The sequence below is a fragment of the Chionomys nivalis genome, chromosome 8 (genome assembly GCF_950005125.1).
Source record: "Chionomys nivalis chromosome 8, mChiNiv1.1, whole genome shotgun sequence".
Classification (NCBI taxonomy): Eukaryota; Metazoa; Chordata; class Mammalia; order Rodentia; family Cricetidae; genus Chionomys; species Chionomys nivalis.
The window spans coordinates 32814333-32830213 of NC_080093.1; the positions used below are offsets into that span (position 1 = coordinate 32814333).

The 15881-nt window shown below is 44.0% G+C and overlaps 1 protein-coding gene across 2 annotated transcripts; it reads right to left on the reverse strand.

Annotated features, from left to right (window-relative positions):
* Nucleotides 1-9358: 9358 nt before the first annotated feature.
* Nucleotides 9359-15507, reverse strand: Dmrt2 (doublesex and mab-3 related transcription factor 2). Of its 2 annotated transcripts, XM_057779014.1 has the most exons (5): nt 15175-15507; nt 13934-14497; nt 12744-12846; nt 11088-11168; nt 10635-10696 (listed from the first exon to the last, which is right to left on the reverse strand). In XM_057779014.1, the coding sequence occupies exons 2-4, from the start codon at nt 14459-14461 to the stop codon at nt 11113-11115; spliced, it is 687 nt and encodes a 228-aa protein (XP_057634997.1). In that variant the 5' UTR covers nt 14462-14497; nt 15175-15507; the 3' UTR covers nt 10635-10696; nt 11088-11112. The 2 variants fall into 2 exon arrangements, with proteins under 2 accessions (XP_057634996.1, XP_057634997.1); XM_057779013.1 differs by lacking the exon at nt 11088-11168 and having other exon boundaries at nt 9359-10696.
* Between the last annotated feature and the right edge of the window lie 374 nt (nt 15508-15881).

Here is a 15881-nt window from a genome sequence, read left to right on the forward strand (position 1 = left end):
TCTGTGTCCTTTGACCTCCTCCCCACACACACTATGGTATTCACAAACACACACACACATACACTTAAAAAAATACAGACTTCTATTGGTTCTATTGTCGTAGTCACCATCCTTGAATATCACAGCAAACTGGAGAAGCTGGGACAAAACCCACTACTCCTCTCTCTGAAACTCCTTAATCCACAGGTCTTATTTTTTTAAAGCCCTGACCATAATAAAATGTGCAGAGAAAAGTGAGAGAAAGCTGAGTCAGGTCCAAATGATCGATTCCTAAAGTAACTGTGAATCATCGTGGACCGTTTTCATGAGGAATGCAGGGAAAAATGGTTGCCTGCGTTCAGAAACCATGGGGAAAGAAAAATAACCAATGTGATATGTTAAACTTCCTGATTACACATTTCTGAGGTCTGGGGTGCACATGTGTGCATGCAAACCAGAGGATAGCATTCCTGAGCCATCCACCTTGTGTTTTGAGACAGGGTCTCTCAATGGGACCTGAAACTCACCAGTTAGGCTAGGCTGGCTGGCCAGTGGGCTCCAGAGATACGCACATGGTCATCATCCCAGGGCTGGGATTAGAAACACCAGCTAGGGCACTTGGCTTTCAGCGTGAGTACAGAGATCCAATTCAGGTCCTCATGTCTGCATGGCAAGTACTTTCTCAATGAAGCTATCGCATTAGGCCCCAGATGGGACATTTTTGAAAGCCATATCTTAATGTTGATTACTCTAATAGCTTAACATTTCCTAGCTTATAGGAGGTGCTTAATAAATATTTATGGAGCTAAATGACAGCAGTGTGTCACATATAAAGAATCAGATTTACAGATTTGACTATACTTGAAATAAAACCAAAGCTTAACTTTACTATACTTGAATAGAGTCAGATTTCACCTTAATGAATGTCAATTTACTTTACTCAATATTGATTTAAGCCATAGAAAATCTGATTTCTCAATCAAAATTGATTAAGTTGGCTAAAGTAAGAGAACCATTTTCAGAATTCAGCGTTTATCATATTAAAAAATATTTAAATCTAATCAGCCCTAAGATTTCATAGATAAATTAATGTAATTTAAAAGCAAGCCAATGGAAAAGCATATGTGTGTGTGTATGTATACATATATATATATGACTTTCCACACTACTAAACCCCAAGAATATCACAATAGAAAAAAATCAGTAAATGTAAGACATTTGTCCGTCTAGACACTGGGTGGAGTTATTATTCAGTTTCACACGTATGCAGCAGAGGTGCAATGTTCTTAATCACAGTGACTCGTGACTTCCGGCCTTAAGAGGGTGTATTCTTTATAACTTCTTCTAAATCGTAACAAATTTTGTGATAAAAGCACCTAGTCAGGCAGCGGTGGTGCACACCTTTAATCCCAGCACTCAGGAGGCAGAGGCAGGCAAATCTGTGAGTTGGAGGCCAGCCTGGTCTACAAAGAGAGCTCCAGGACAGTCAAGACTACAGGGAGAAAAACCTGTCTCAAAAAGAAGCACCAAAAACTATTTTAGCAAATTTCTAATATCTAATTGAATATTATTAGCCATAAATTCATATCTACCATACATTTGCATTTTCAGTTTTACATCTTACTACACATGCTCTAATTCTGTCCCCAGAACCAACCTGTCCAGGCTCTATTTGTATGTATTTGATATCATTTAAGATTCCACATATAAGTAAGATCTATATCAGAGTATAATGGTAATTTGCTTGATTATATATAAGTATTTCAAAACATTATGTTTTTATCTTAGATAGATAGAAAAATAATAGATGATAGATAGATGATAGATAGATGATAGATAGATAGATAGATAGATAGATAGATAGATAGATAGATAGACAGATAGATGATAGACAGACAGACAGATATATAGATAAATAGATAGAAGAAGAAGAGAGAGAATGTGTATGTGTTCTGTTTAAAGACAAAATGTTTTAATTATTCTAAAACATTTATAAAGCTCGCTAATCTTTCATCCGATCCTTCTCCCAAAAATTTGTCATAAAATCATGGATTACCAGAATTAGAGATAATTCTTATTAAATACTTCTTGTGTTAGAAACATGTCTTATTCTGTAGCCCAGGCTGCCTACTCATGGCAATCCTCCTGCCTGAGCCTGCCTGGGGTGGTAGCTTGAGTCACACAGCTGGCTTCAGTTAACCCTTCTCCAGCTGTTTGTGTGCCAAGGTGTGCAATAGGATACAGGCTGGAGCAGCCTCTGCTTGCCAGTGCAGCCTAACGCATAGTGCAGAGCCTTCTCCTTGTTCCTCGTAAAGACCTCCAGATATTCTTTCACATATACACAAGCCAAACCTGAAGATGGCCATCCTACCACTGTGCCTCTCTGGCCCCTCCATATCCTTGGCCTGTCTAGTTTCTTCCAGAGACTCCAAGGGAACTTGACTGCCCCTCTCAAGATAACATTTCCTCTACATGAAATGAACTCTTTCCCTTGAGATATCTCTGCTCAGGACCACGTCTGCAACATCCTGAACTTCATAATTTGAAAAATTTGGAAGTACTTTCACCACCTTCATTGCCAAACCCATCAATGACTGCATTTAATGTGCAATGTTCAAAGCTTCTCACACACTTCCATATCTGATCTGATGCAAGAAATGGGTTGTAGCATTTCCTTTGATCTGCATGCTCTAAAAGGAATCCAAGTCTGCCTCAGCAATTTCTTGCAGTTTTGACTCCTTCTCATTCCCTTTTGAGCTTTGCAGTCCCCTCTGACTCTCAGATCAGTTTCACATAAAACTAACAAGAAGTTAACTCTCTTTCAACAGATTGCTTCATAATTCGGTGAAAGTTGTTTTTAATGTCTGACATGAGATTTGCTCTTCGGGCCAGGCATAGGAATGTACACCTTTAACCCCAGCACTAGGAAGGCAGAGGCAAGTGGATCTCTTCTGAATTTGAGGCCAGCCTGGTCTACATAGTGAGTTCCAGGACAGCCAAGCCAACAGCGTGAGACCCTGTCTCAAAAAAAAAAAAAAAAAAAAAAAAAAAAAAAAAAACCGACTTACCCTTTGATCAATAATTTTATTTTAGGCTAGTCCAACCAGCCAGCTATAGCTGCCACCCCTCCCAACAATGTTATCCACAAGATTGATAAACTGCGTTATCCTTATCTGCCAACTAGAATATGGGTGAAGACAAGAGGATCTGGGAGCCAGGAAATAAATGACCTTCCACAAAATTGATATTGATATATTGCTCAATGTTTTTGAAGCTAGCTATTCAAACAGGTACAAACCTCTATGACTTCACTGTTAATGTCTTTGTTATGTTTTCTATTGCTGCAAAGAGACACCATGACCATGGCAACTCTTATAAATGAAAACATTTAATTGAGGGAACGGCTTACAGTTTCAGAGGTGTACATCATGGCAGGACATGGTGGCATGCAGACAGACTTGGTGCTGGAGAAGGAACTGAGAATGGAGAAGAAGCTACATCTTTAATCTTGATCCCACAGGCAACAGGAAGTGAACTAAGACACTGAGTATAGCTTGAGCATATATGAGATCTTAAAGCCCATCCAACAGTGACACACTTCCTCCAACAAAGTCATACCTTACTCTAACAAAGGCACACCTCCTAATAGTGCCACTCCCGATGAGCCTACAGAGGCCAGTTACCTTTGAACAACAGTTACCAATTCTGAAATCCTTCATCCCGAAAGAGTCTGCCTAAGTGCCTTGCTAGATTGGGATATAGTTTGCTTATGCCACCCTCCTGGGACCTTCATAATAGCTGCATCAAAGAGTAAATGCATTAGTTGACTTCACAGCCTCACAACATCTCAGGTTCCTTCTTATGATAATATCCTATGTAAACAATTTGATATTGACTGAGGGGGCAAATGACTGGGGTGTAGCCCATGCCACTTAATAACATCAAGGAGTGACCACATGGTTGCAAGATACCTCAGGGCTTTGCCAACATATTGTCTTAAGTTCACTAACTCCAACTAGGATATAGATGACGCCACTTCTCCAATTTTCTTTGTTACTCTGAAAATAATAATATACATAATCATTAATGCAGTTAGTAAATCTGAAGTGCCCCTTTCCCCTTGTTTATCTTCAGCAAGGACTTAAATTTTGATTGCAGCCATGAAATATAAATGCATACAGTCTTTGGTTTGACCTCGATTCAAAACAAAGAAAACAACAAGTGCATGCATGTTAAGTCAGAGGCTTAAAGGGGAATAGCTTACCAGACTGATGGGTCTTAAAGGGGAATAGCTTACCAGACTGATGGGTCTTGGGTAAGAAAGGGCTTGGGGAATCTCTTCCTAGTCCTCTCGTTCTTGTCAAGAGCCAACCTGCACGCAGAGGCCATAGACTCTCAATCACTGCTCACATGCCAGACAGGTGTGGTGGGCCAGGTGTTTCTAGGTGGGTGGTCTGTGTCACTGGAGTGGTTAGCATTAGGAAATCTCCATCCTGCTAGGTATTCTCCAAGGTAACCGTAATCATTGATAAAGTAGATAAGGATATCCTCACCCACAAATGCCAGGCCCATGTCTTACAGCTTGATGAATGGTGGGTGTGCCTTCTACCCCAGTCCTGAAACAAGGGCTCATTTTTAGGCTCATCAAATATCATAAATAGCACGCTTAGTTCCCAGCTAAGGATGCCAATGAAAGGATTCTCGTGGCCAGCAAAAGTGTTCCTTTCCAGTCATATGCTAGAGATAATAAATGCAAATATGCGTTCTAAATTGTACTTATTCTTGTTGCACGTTTACTACACTACATCTTGCCAGCCCATTTCCAGGTGTCTCTGTCTAGCATGTTCTAAATGTATTTAAACCAAACAAGTTTGAAACCAAAACAATGAGCAGGTGAAACATGATTAAAAAAAAAAAAGCTTAGTATAATCCTAAAAATAAATGTAAGTGGGTGCCACTGGCCCAAGTTTATTTAATGCAGAGTCCAGCCATTTAAAAACCCATCAGCTCCATGAACTGGGCCCCGGTTGTGGAAATCGGCTGCGGCAGTAAAACCTAGAATAGAAATAAAGAAGTTGATCCAAAATTCATGAAATCTGGTGGGCTGTAATAATTCTTGTCTCAATTGAAAACACAGCCTTGACATTAAGTGATGTCTTTATTATTCAGCTGGGAATTGTGGATTCTTATTTCTTCATCTTGACCTTCAGCCATTTCTTTTTCCCTTTAGCACCTCGGAGACTCCGCTTAAGGAACTGCGGGACATTACTTAATACAAGTTGCAGCCTTTCCTTACACAATTGGAACTCAGCTTTTCAGTTCAAATGGCTGATAACACACTCAGATTCATACTGAAAAGTATGTAACAGATGCCAGAGCCTCTGGGGGTGACAACCGTGTTAAGAGGAAATACTGCGCACATTGAGGGAGGTATGTCTACCTGAGACAGTACAGTTTCTAAAGACAGGAAGTGGGTAAATAGATTGGTGGGGCCTGGGTGAAGGGAGGGAAAAGTCTACCCTCAAACTGTGGCAGGAGCATTTCAAAGGGATGTGCACACTGTTGTGGCTTGAATATGATCTGTGTGCATTGGGTGCCAGGAACATGGCACCCGCTGTGGTGATGTTAAGCTGGTGGGAATTGATTAGACTATCAGGGGCACCAACCTCAGAAGAGGTTACTGTGGGTTTTGTGGCCTTTGCCTGGGTCTCAACCTACTGAAGCCACCAAAGGGTTAGTAAAAAGGGAAATTTTTTTTCGATATTAATGTATATGGAATTATTCAGGCTAATAATATTATCATTGCATTAGTATCCACAACCCACAGTACATTGCATTAAATGTGAATTAAAGTAATGGAAATGTAATCATTTGCTACTGAAAGTGTGGTCTGAAGCCAGTAGCATCAACATCTGGGAACTTGTTAAAAACCATAGGCCCACCCAGACAAGCGGAATCAGAGTCTGCATTTTACCAAGGTCTAGAGAATCCAACTGTCCATTAAAGTCTGAGAAACACTGTCGTCAGCTTTTGAAAACTGCAAATAGAGCAAAAACTAACACTTGATCAATTGACATGGAAGGAAAACAACTCATTAAAACTGCATTATTGTATTGTGAGTTAAACTGAGAAAGGGGTGAAAGTTTTATTAGCCCTTAAGTCCTCAAGAAACGACACAAGCCAAATCTATCCATTACCTTACACATCAAGACTGATCAAAGTGAACCAGGAGTTCAGCTTAATATGTCAGAAGTAGAGTTCTTTGAAGACCAGAAGCTTTCAGGGAAGCACAATGATTTTTAAAAAGCAAAGAGCCAGCCAAGAACAAAGCTCTGGTTACGTGGCTAATGGTAGATTTGGTAGGTTGAAATTCTAAGAACTCATCATCACAGCAGAACTAATAAATTTGCCAGGAAAAGTACTCTCCCTCATAAACATTCAAGGACAATAAAATTCCAGTCACTCGTATTGTGAGAAAAACCACTAATAGCCACAGCCAACTGGATTCACTTAATGGGATTAAAATAATCTAGAGACAGGACAAAGATGTCCCAATTGGTCACTGGATACAAAAGGGAAAATATTGACAAATATGAGTATTCAAAATAAGATTCCCCGCAGTTGGTAGAGGATTTACCTAAGGTGAAGCCCTGCATTCCTTCCCCAGCACTGAATAAAACCAGGCGTGGTGGTGTGTGCCTGTAATCCCAGCGCACACAGGAGGATCAGAAGTTCAAGGTCATTCTCTGCTATAGGCCTGTGTTACGTGAGACCCTGGAGAGAGGGTGCTGGGAGCAGGGACGAGAATAAATCCATCTCTGGTTGAAGAACCCTTTCTCACCAAGATATCTTAACATGGTTGGTTTTTAACAAGTTTCCCCTCGTTGATTCTGGTGTGGTTCAGTGTTCAGTTTGCATTTAAGGCTTTATACAAAAGGCAAATTATCAGAAGAAAAACAAAATTGAGTGACTGCGTAGATAAACCCCAGGTGACTAAAGGCAGACCCCTAACACCTAACACTGGGGCAGACTTGGCTGGAAAACCCCTTTTCCACTTAATGATAATCCTCAAACAGCTATTGAAATCGCTGCCTGCTTTCTCTTCTGTTTCCCTGGCATGCTTCCATTTGCTCTGGCTTTTGCAAGAGTAACAGTAAGTAAATTTGACTCAACAAAACCAAGTATTATTTTACAAGTACAAACTGAAAATCAACCTAAGTTTGGGCTTGGGTTTTTGAAACTGATGCTAATTTTAAGCAGCAACCCTGAGAATCCCTGGAGGTTTCCATGAGCTAATCGGTAGCACCAGCATTTCCACTAGATGGTAAACTGTTTTCAAGAGCAAAAAACCTTTTCACAAGCCCAAAATGGTTTTGATATCCAGACTTGCCCCATGGCATCCCTTTCAGTGAAATGTCTAAACCTTGTCTTCCATAGTGAGGTGACTTTGACTGATATCTTAGAGCTTCAAAGTTTTGTGGTTCAGTTACATGTGTGCATGAATATGTGCATGCATGCAAAGTTCGTGTACTTGCATGTGGAGATCAGAAGAGGACTTGCAGGAACTGGTTTTCTTTACCCACTAAGTCATCTTATTAACTCTAAAATTTGAACTTGGAGTCCACAAGTGAGTAGAAGGTGCTTTATTCATTTGGTGTGGCTTCGGTTTTTTGAGACAGGGCCTTGCTACGTAGCGCGGGATGGCTTTGAGTACACCATCCTCCTGTCACCATCAACGCCCTCCAACCTCCAAGTGTTTGGATTACATGTGTAGCAAGGGTGTCATGAGTCCCCCTGGTCTCAAAGTTGACGTGGAGCCAAGGATGACCTTACACTTCCGATTCTCCTGCCTCCAGCATGGCTGGGATTGCAGGAGCCGCCGGGTTTACAAAGTGCAGCGAATCAGACTCAGGGCTTTGAGCATGCTAAGCAGGCACTCAAATCATTCCTAGCCCACAGGTAACCATTGAAGATTAATTGTTGTAATAGGAGCGGTGGGCCGCTTCCCGCCACCCGGCTAGCTTTACCCGAAATAATTACACGGAAACTGTATTCTTTTAAACACTACCTGGCCCATTAGTTCCAGCCTCTTATTGGCTAGCTCTTACATATTGATCTAACCCATTTCTAATATTCTGTGTAGCACCACGAGCTGGCTTACCAGGAAAGATCTTAACCTGCGTCTGTCTGGAGTGGGAGAATCATGGCGACTGCCTGACTCGGCTTCTTTCTCCCAGCATTCTGTTCTGTTTACTCCGCCTACCTAATTTTCTGTCCTTTCAAAGGGCTAAGGCAGTCTCTTTATTTAACCAATGAAATTAACACAAAACAGAAGACTCTCCCCCATCAATTAATATCTTCACAAGCGTCCCACACTCATTTTATCAAACTTCTGAAGCAGCACTTAATATTTTGTTAAGCAAAACAAGAGCCAAGGGCATAACAAAGAATTTACAATGGTGGGGGAGAGAAGTCGCCTGTGTTCAATGATAAACATCCTCAGCCTTCTGGCAATTGATAACATTTGAATAATTAATGTTTTTAATCTCAGAAGAAAATGATACTGACAGCCTTTGACACAGTACACCTGGGAGAGGTATAAACAGGTAGTGAGGGACCAGCTGAGAGTTGGCAGAGCCTACATCTAAATGGTCAACCAATGTCACCGATCTTTCAGGACTAGTGAACTAACTCAAGAGCCAAGGGGGATTTGACACCACTGTGGGCTAAATGGACTGCACCCAATAAGGGGAATTGATCTGTGGTCACCAGAAAACTAAAGACATGGTGTGTTAAAAACAACTACAAATGTCCAAATGTCTGTTCCTTTCCTAGAAAGAAGTGCTTGACATACAGAGGCTTGCCTAAGGGAGAAACAGGCCCAGAGAATTCACATTTGTCCATCTCCAAACACACAATCAAATACATATCTTGTTGCACCTGATTTCCCTTTGAATTATTTAAACTTTGTCAAACCACAGGAAACTAAGTTCCATCAACATGCAAAGAATCCCAACTCTATTCCCAAGTTCCCTTTACCTCCATCTTAAAAAGTTAAATTGAGATAGATAGATACTTATACATCTATATCTATCTAACTCAATTTAACATATATGTATGTATATATTTTCTTCAAGAAGCTCCGGGAATGTAGTTTAGAGAAAGAAGAGCATTCACCCAGCTTGTGTGGACCCTGAATATGACTCACACTACCTGCACATTTTAAAACATACAAACAAAAGCATTATATGCTTATAGGTATTCTCTGTGACTCACAAGGACCATTAACAGAGCTTGAAAGCACACAGACTTATAGAAAAATAAGGGATGCATTTCTAAGGCACAAGCTTTCCAATCTAGACAGAGACAGCTGTTTGCTTCAACAAATTCTAGGTCTTTTGAGGACAATGTTATTTTTATTGCTTTTTGGAGTGCTGTGTAAAGCATAGAACCTTACAATTTACATAGTAAGCAATTTCCATCTTTAAATATACTCATGTGATAAGAAAAGGTACAAGCAGAGGAAATACGTAGGATCTCAGGAATCATCATTTACATTAGAAATTTCTTTATACAAACATCTTAACTGTAAAAACAGAAAGGGTATCTGCAAAGAACCCCCTAAGACTGTAGAAAATCCAGCTTTCCATTTAAGCAGCCTTTCACTGGGAGACATGAGTGGTGGCAGATGAAGGCCTCTTAAGAATAGACTCAACAGAAAACGACAGCGGCTCATTTGCCGAGAGTTTCGTTCCAACTTGTTTGGCTACAAAGAGGTCCTTTGCGCATCTGTCTATTGTAAAAGTGTACTTCTGGTTCTCCTTGACCAAACACTCTCTGTGTTTCTTTGGGATTTCATCAAAGACTTCTTTGACAAATGGTGTTTTCAGCTCAAGGCCTGATTTGTCGTTAAGCGTCTGCTGGAATACTGAGTGGAACGGATTATGTTTAAGTGGCAGAGGGTGCCGGGTGTTTTCCTTGCTGATCTTCGTTAAGACGTGCCCTTGAGCTGCCAGGCAGTCCATATCAATGGGAGAGAAATTTCGCCTGGGTGGGGAGAAGGCAGACCTCTCAGGGACAACCTGGTGAGCCTGAAGGTCAGTTCTTGAGGTTGGGACCTCAGGTAGATGAGGCAACACCAGGGAACCTTCTGGTTTGGGTGGACTCATGTCATGCTCTGCGCTAAGGCCATCCTGAATTCGGGTTCCTTTCAAATCCCAGTTGGCCCCAGACTTCAAGGCTTGAACAGAAGTGGTAGCATTTAAAAGGTATTGCTGGTAAAGAAGGGTGTCACTAATGGGACCGCATTTGGGCCAAACTAAAAATCGTGAGGACAGGGGATATTGCCTGTAAGTTGTGGCCACACTGACGTTAGAAGAAATCAGTTCCATGTTCCCCGATCCTGAATACTGCATGGTCAGATCGAGGCAGGTTGGTAAAAAGTTACAAAAGTCCTTGCTGTGTGACTCCCCTGCAGTGGGGCTGTAGGCACTTTTGTAGGAACTGTATTCAGGTCCTGGCATCATACGGTTGGGCAGGAACAAGGCCGCAGCTTGAGAAGCTTCCAACATCTCCCTCTCCTTATATTCTCTCTCCAGCATGATGTTCTCCAACTCTTTGTCCGCAAAGGCTCTTCTCTTCCTCATCCTGTCACTAACAGGTGGTGGTAGAGGAAGGGTCCCTCCCAGGTACGTCTCCGCAGTTATTGGGCGATAGCCTAAAATAAGCAAGTATTGGTAAAGAGAACAGATTAACATCCTGACAAGAAAAATCTGGAAATCCAGAAGGCAAACGTAACATCATAAACCACAGGATAAATCAATTATAATTCCAAATCACTGATATTTTAATATAGAAGCAAAAGTATATGTTTGATTTAATATAGTTTCCCTATCGGGAAAGGTGCCCATATGCTAGCTTCTGGCTGTCATTGGTTTTGTTGGGATAGGTATGTCTGCTTGCTTGCTTCAGCAAGTGTATTATGACTGAGATTTTAATATCCTTCCCAGATCCCTAGAAATGGAGAGACAAATCTGTCCACCTTATTTTCATCAGTGTTTCATTGCCCAGATCATCTTTTTTTTCATTATTATAAAAGATATCTATACCTACAGCTGATGTCACTTTTATTTTCTAAAGATGTCTCATTATGTACACAGTGTTACAGCTGTAGAATAATCCAAGGAGAACTAGGAAAAAAAGAAAAAGAAAGTTAAAGAAGATTAGTAAGGAGAAAAAAGAAGAGAAGACTTGAGGACATAGAGCAACATAAAAAAGCTGGAAATAGCTGCTAACTAGTGCAAACACACGGCACACCTAATAATCCATCAGGCTTCCCTTTGACCTCTTGAGCAAACAAAGCGAGACAAAGCAATAGAGAGGGGAGTATCTCCATCTACAGATCTCAAGTGTTTTCCCCCAAGTTCATTCATGTTGGCCAAATACCAAAAGGGCCGAAAGAGCAGTCGTTAAGATGCAGATGAAGTTGTGCACAGTTCAGAAATAGAGACAAAACCAAAAGCAAAAACTAACAGAACACAAATAGAACGCGTGGGGTAGTGCACCACTCCCAAACACTTAGCAGGACTGGCAAATTTTTCTGAAGGATCCCGTGTGGCATTTGTATTTACACAGTGACAAACCTATTACACTCGTTTGCAAATAAAATAAAAATTGAAAAGTATTCCTTCCACTTCTAGGTGAAGTGTCTGCCAGAAAGTTATTTACTGGAGTTTACGTTTTTCCATTGAGTCCTCAAAATGCCTCAACTTGCTTTGGCAAAATTTTCGATTTATCAGTGTACTCCCTAGGGTTATGAATGTTTACCTACTTTGCAACCAAATTCAAAACTCTTTCAAAGGTCAGAATGTGCACAGCACAGACTGAGACACAGACAACCTTTAAAACCACTCAGGATCAGCTAAACTCAGAAGAAAGAAAGAAAGAAAAAAAGACTCAAGTGTCTACTTCCGGGAAGGAAGCCCTTCTGTTTAAGCTGAACTGGCAGTGATTAAAGGAAATGGAACTTCACCTTAGATAAAGGCAAAGGAAGTGTAAAGAACGTTAAGGGAACAGGTGATGGTAATACATTGCTTAGCCAGTCACTAAATAAACACCATGCCTAAATCCAGATGCTCTAGAAAATCACTACTTTTAGAAGAATTAACAGGTCTCCAGGGTTTGTAGAAAATGAAGGCGAGGGGAGGTCTACTCAGCGAGACTCCAGTTTGCTTGTTTGCTTCCAATCTTTTCCCACTCTACAGCCTTGAGGGACAAAAGCAGTAAGAAGGAAGGGGGGGGGGGAGCAGTATGCATCTAGATTTCCAAGGAGGAAAACAGAACGCTAAAGAGTGAAACTTGAGGCTAGAGGTGACTCTTGGTCCCAGCTGCAATCGTCTGGCTCCACTTACTCTTCCCATTAAGCTCCTACCATAACTATGGCGGGGGTGCGTTTTAATTGTCTTCCTTTCCCAAAGGTAGCTTCCAGGATCACTTGACGGTGCATCTTTGTGCATCCTCACACTGGGGCAAATTTCACAGACGCTGCAGCGGAGCACTTAACTAGGGAGAGGACCTTATCCTGGTGGCAAAACCCTCCGCCAGTAAAGCGCCTTGCATTTTCTAGATATGAATTCCCTTCCGCGAGGCAAAATTTCTAAAGAGGATTAGCTCCTTCCTGGGTTAATACAAACGTCATGCGTCTAAATGATAAGCACCTCTCAACTGGATTTAAAAAGCCGAAGGACAACTTGACGTTATTTTACCTTCTAAAATGCTTTTGGCCAGCAAACTTGGCGCCCTGACTTGCCTCTGGTACACTGCTTTCCTCTCGAAATTATTCTGTTTCCCGGAAAGCCCCTTCTTGTCCTGTAAACACATACACACACACACACACACACACACACACGAAAAAGAAAAAAAAAATCGTGAGAGTGGGGGAGGGGCATCCACAAGCCTCTAGAAGTCTCCCCAACCGAAAACATATTTTATTTGTTTGGCCGTCTCTTATAAAAATTATTTGAAAGAAAATTAATGGGAGCGCTCCTTAATCTCAGCTCAGTCAGCTAGTGGGCCACTCCCGCTTTCTTTAGATACCGCTCCAAAAGACGTTTAAGGAAACCGCTAGTGGGAGTTGAGATCCACTGTCAAGGGGACTTTAGGAATCTGGACTAAGAGAACTGGATTGGGGGATGGTTGCCTCCCCAGGGTGCATGCACTAGGCTGAAGGTGCCCTGAACCTGCCTCTGAGGACAGTATGGTTTCTCCCCTAGATGGAGTGGAGACGATGGGGTGCCAGAGACTGAGGGAGTCTTCAGTGTCTGCCTTGTTCTCAGGAGGAGGGCGGTACGTAAAGACGGAAGAAACTCTTAAGGGACACCAGCCTGGGAACCCTCTGCTCGCTGCCGGGTTGCTTCCAACTCAGTGAACTGCAGAGAAGCCTAGCAAGACAGGACAGCATCTACCTCCAACCAGGAAAGAGATTGAACCCAGGGCCACCTGAGGTCCCGAACAGCTTTGGGCTGAGAGGCTCTTACTCAGCCCGAATTTTTGTCTCCTCTGGAAAACGGGCATCAAGTTCTGCCTAAGTGTTAAGGTGACACCGCACAGTGATAGCAGCGCGTGCTGCATTACTCTCGGTGGGCGTAATTAACACAGTGACTGTACACACCGCATTGTCAAAAACCCTCGTCCCTCGCCGAACCTGCTAAACTAACCCTAAAATATTTTAATGACTTTTCCGTGGTGTCCCAAATGAACCTAATTATTTTCAATGCCACACTTCGTTTTTTCAGTAGGAGACTTTTCTAGCATTCTCTGCTTAGTCCACGGCTTTCCCTCCCGAGTCCGCAGATTAGCGTGGGCAGAGTATCTGCAGCTCTCCTGCTGCTAAGGGGCTCCCCATGCTGGCTGGACACGCACCCTCAAGACGCACCCGGGGCCTAAGGGTACCCACCTCGGTGGCCTGCTGCCTCCGGAGCGCCACCTGGGCGGCCATGACACGCTGGCGCTCCACCACGAGCAGGCAGTTGGCGCACTGGCAGTCCCGCCAGCGACAGAAGCGCTTGTGGCCCTTGAGACAGGACACCACGCCGTGGTTGCGGCAGCGCGCGCATTTGGGCGTGCGGCTCAGTTTGCGAGGCTCCGCGCCGCCACCCGCGGTGGCACCGCGCTCAGGGGCTGCGGCGGCGGCTGGCAGCTCCTGAGCCGCTGGCGGTGGCCTGGGTGCCGGTCCTCCCGGCTGCCCTGGCCGGTCCGGTACCTCCGGGGACGCGCCCGGTTCTTCGCCGTCACCCTCGTCCTCTGCGTCTTCGTCCTCCTCGTCTTCTTCTTCGTCCTCCTCGACGTCCCCGTCTGCTGTTGACGGACTGGGTCCCTGAGACGTGGTCCGCTGCGGAGCCCCACTGCCATCCTCCTCCAGCTCTAGGCTCTCCACATCGATCTCCCAGTCCCCGAATCCCGGGACTGCCTGTCCTTCTGTCATGGCGCTAGGCTCTCGTTCGGGTCGGTTGCCGGCACTCTAGGGAAACAGAAAGAGGCCCGAAGACCCGCCTGTCGCAATCAGGACCCTTTCTGAGTCTTGGCCCAGAACTTCTTTTGCAAGACCAGAAGTTACCCAGTTTCTTTCTGGTCCCTACAATACAAGCCACATGGACCCAGAGATCCACAACTCAACGAAGGTTTCAGTTTTCTAATTCTAAGTGGTCTGTGCACCTGACCTTTAACCGCAACCCTGTCTGGCCTCTCCAGACCAGTCACCCACTGACCTTACACACTCTCCGGTTTAAGCCACTTGTCAAGCTTTTCCACAGTCGGATAACATGGCCATGATGCATATAAAACTGTCGATGGAACAATTATCTTCCCTTTAATTACAATGGACCTTAAAACACGTTTCCCAAATGTCCCTCACTGACTGACCTATGCCAACGCCAAGACTCTGGAGTGGTCTTCGCATCCCTACCCTTCCCCTACACCGACGCTGTGCTATTATTAGAGGGCCCACACACTCACAGGGAGTGGAGGACACTGGCCATAAAGCTGCAGAAGCTAGTCTGGCATCAGCAGTGCTTGGGCCGAACAGGGTTGATGCAATTTGTTTTTTATCGTTAAGGCAAGACAACCGGAAGCAGAAAGGATCAGTAATGATGATTCAAGCCCCCATGCCCTCCCGAGCGGCAACATCACAACACTCACCAAGACTCAGAGACCCAGGCTAGCAACCCAGTAAAAAAGATATCCAGTTTTAGGATCTCTCTCTGGAGCTGCAAGCAGCAGACGCAAACTGAAAGGGATCTGACAGCAGGAGGCCGGATAGTGGGTAGTGGGGAGGGACGGAGGCAGGAGGTGAGTCAAGTCCTCAGCAACCTCACCCCGTACATCCCAAATTCTGCAAAGTTCTGTTCGGTCCTCTGTAGCCCGGGTCGCTTGACTTCGCTTTCCACTTCTGGCCCAAAATGGGCAGGAAAGGTGGGGCTCGGACCCAGAACTCGGCCGCCGCAGGCGCACTCAGCTTGCTTTCTGGGCAGCAGCGTCACTCACTGCAGTCCTGGGCCTCCGCGCCCCTTCCTAGTATTATCCACCCACCCACACCCACCCCCGAGCTCCGCGTCCTCTGATTGGTCGATCATCAGGCGGTGTGCACGCCGATTGGCTGAAGTACTCAAGCTGCGCGCCCTCCTCTTCACAGCGGACGCTTCCCTCCTAGTTTTACTGAGCTGGAGTCCACACGCCAGCCTTCGCTGCAGCCGGGTCCCTGATCCGGACGCTGAACCTGAAAGTGTGAACAGCGATCGCAGCAGAGACGTCTCCGTTTATCTTGGGAACTAGGGAACAAGCTGAGTCTCACTCTTATGCACCGTATTTTTCTCGAGAAGGTAACTAAGAGGTAGCGATCAGAAAGG

Excerpts from the sequence above, each read along its gene's own strand:
- Dmrt2 (XM_057779013.1), bottom strand. The coding sequence starts at position 14,461 with ATGACAGAAGGACAGGCAGTCCCGGGATTCGGGGACTGGGAGATCGAT. Across the intron at positions 12,847-13,933 it reads GGAGGCAGCAGGCCACCGAG|GACAAGAAGGGGCTTTCCGG; the intron begins GTGGGTACCCTT and ends ATGTGTTTACAG. Across the intron at positions 10,697-12,743 it reads GGCCAAAAGCATTTTAGAAG|GCTATCGCCCAATAACTGCG; the intron begins GTAAAATAACGT and ends TGCTTATTTTAG.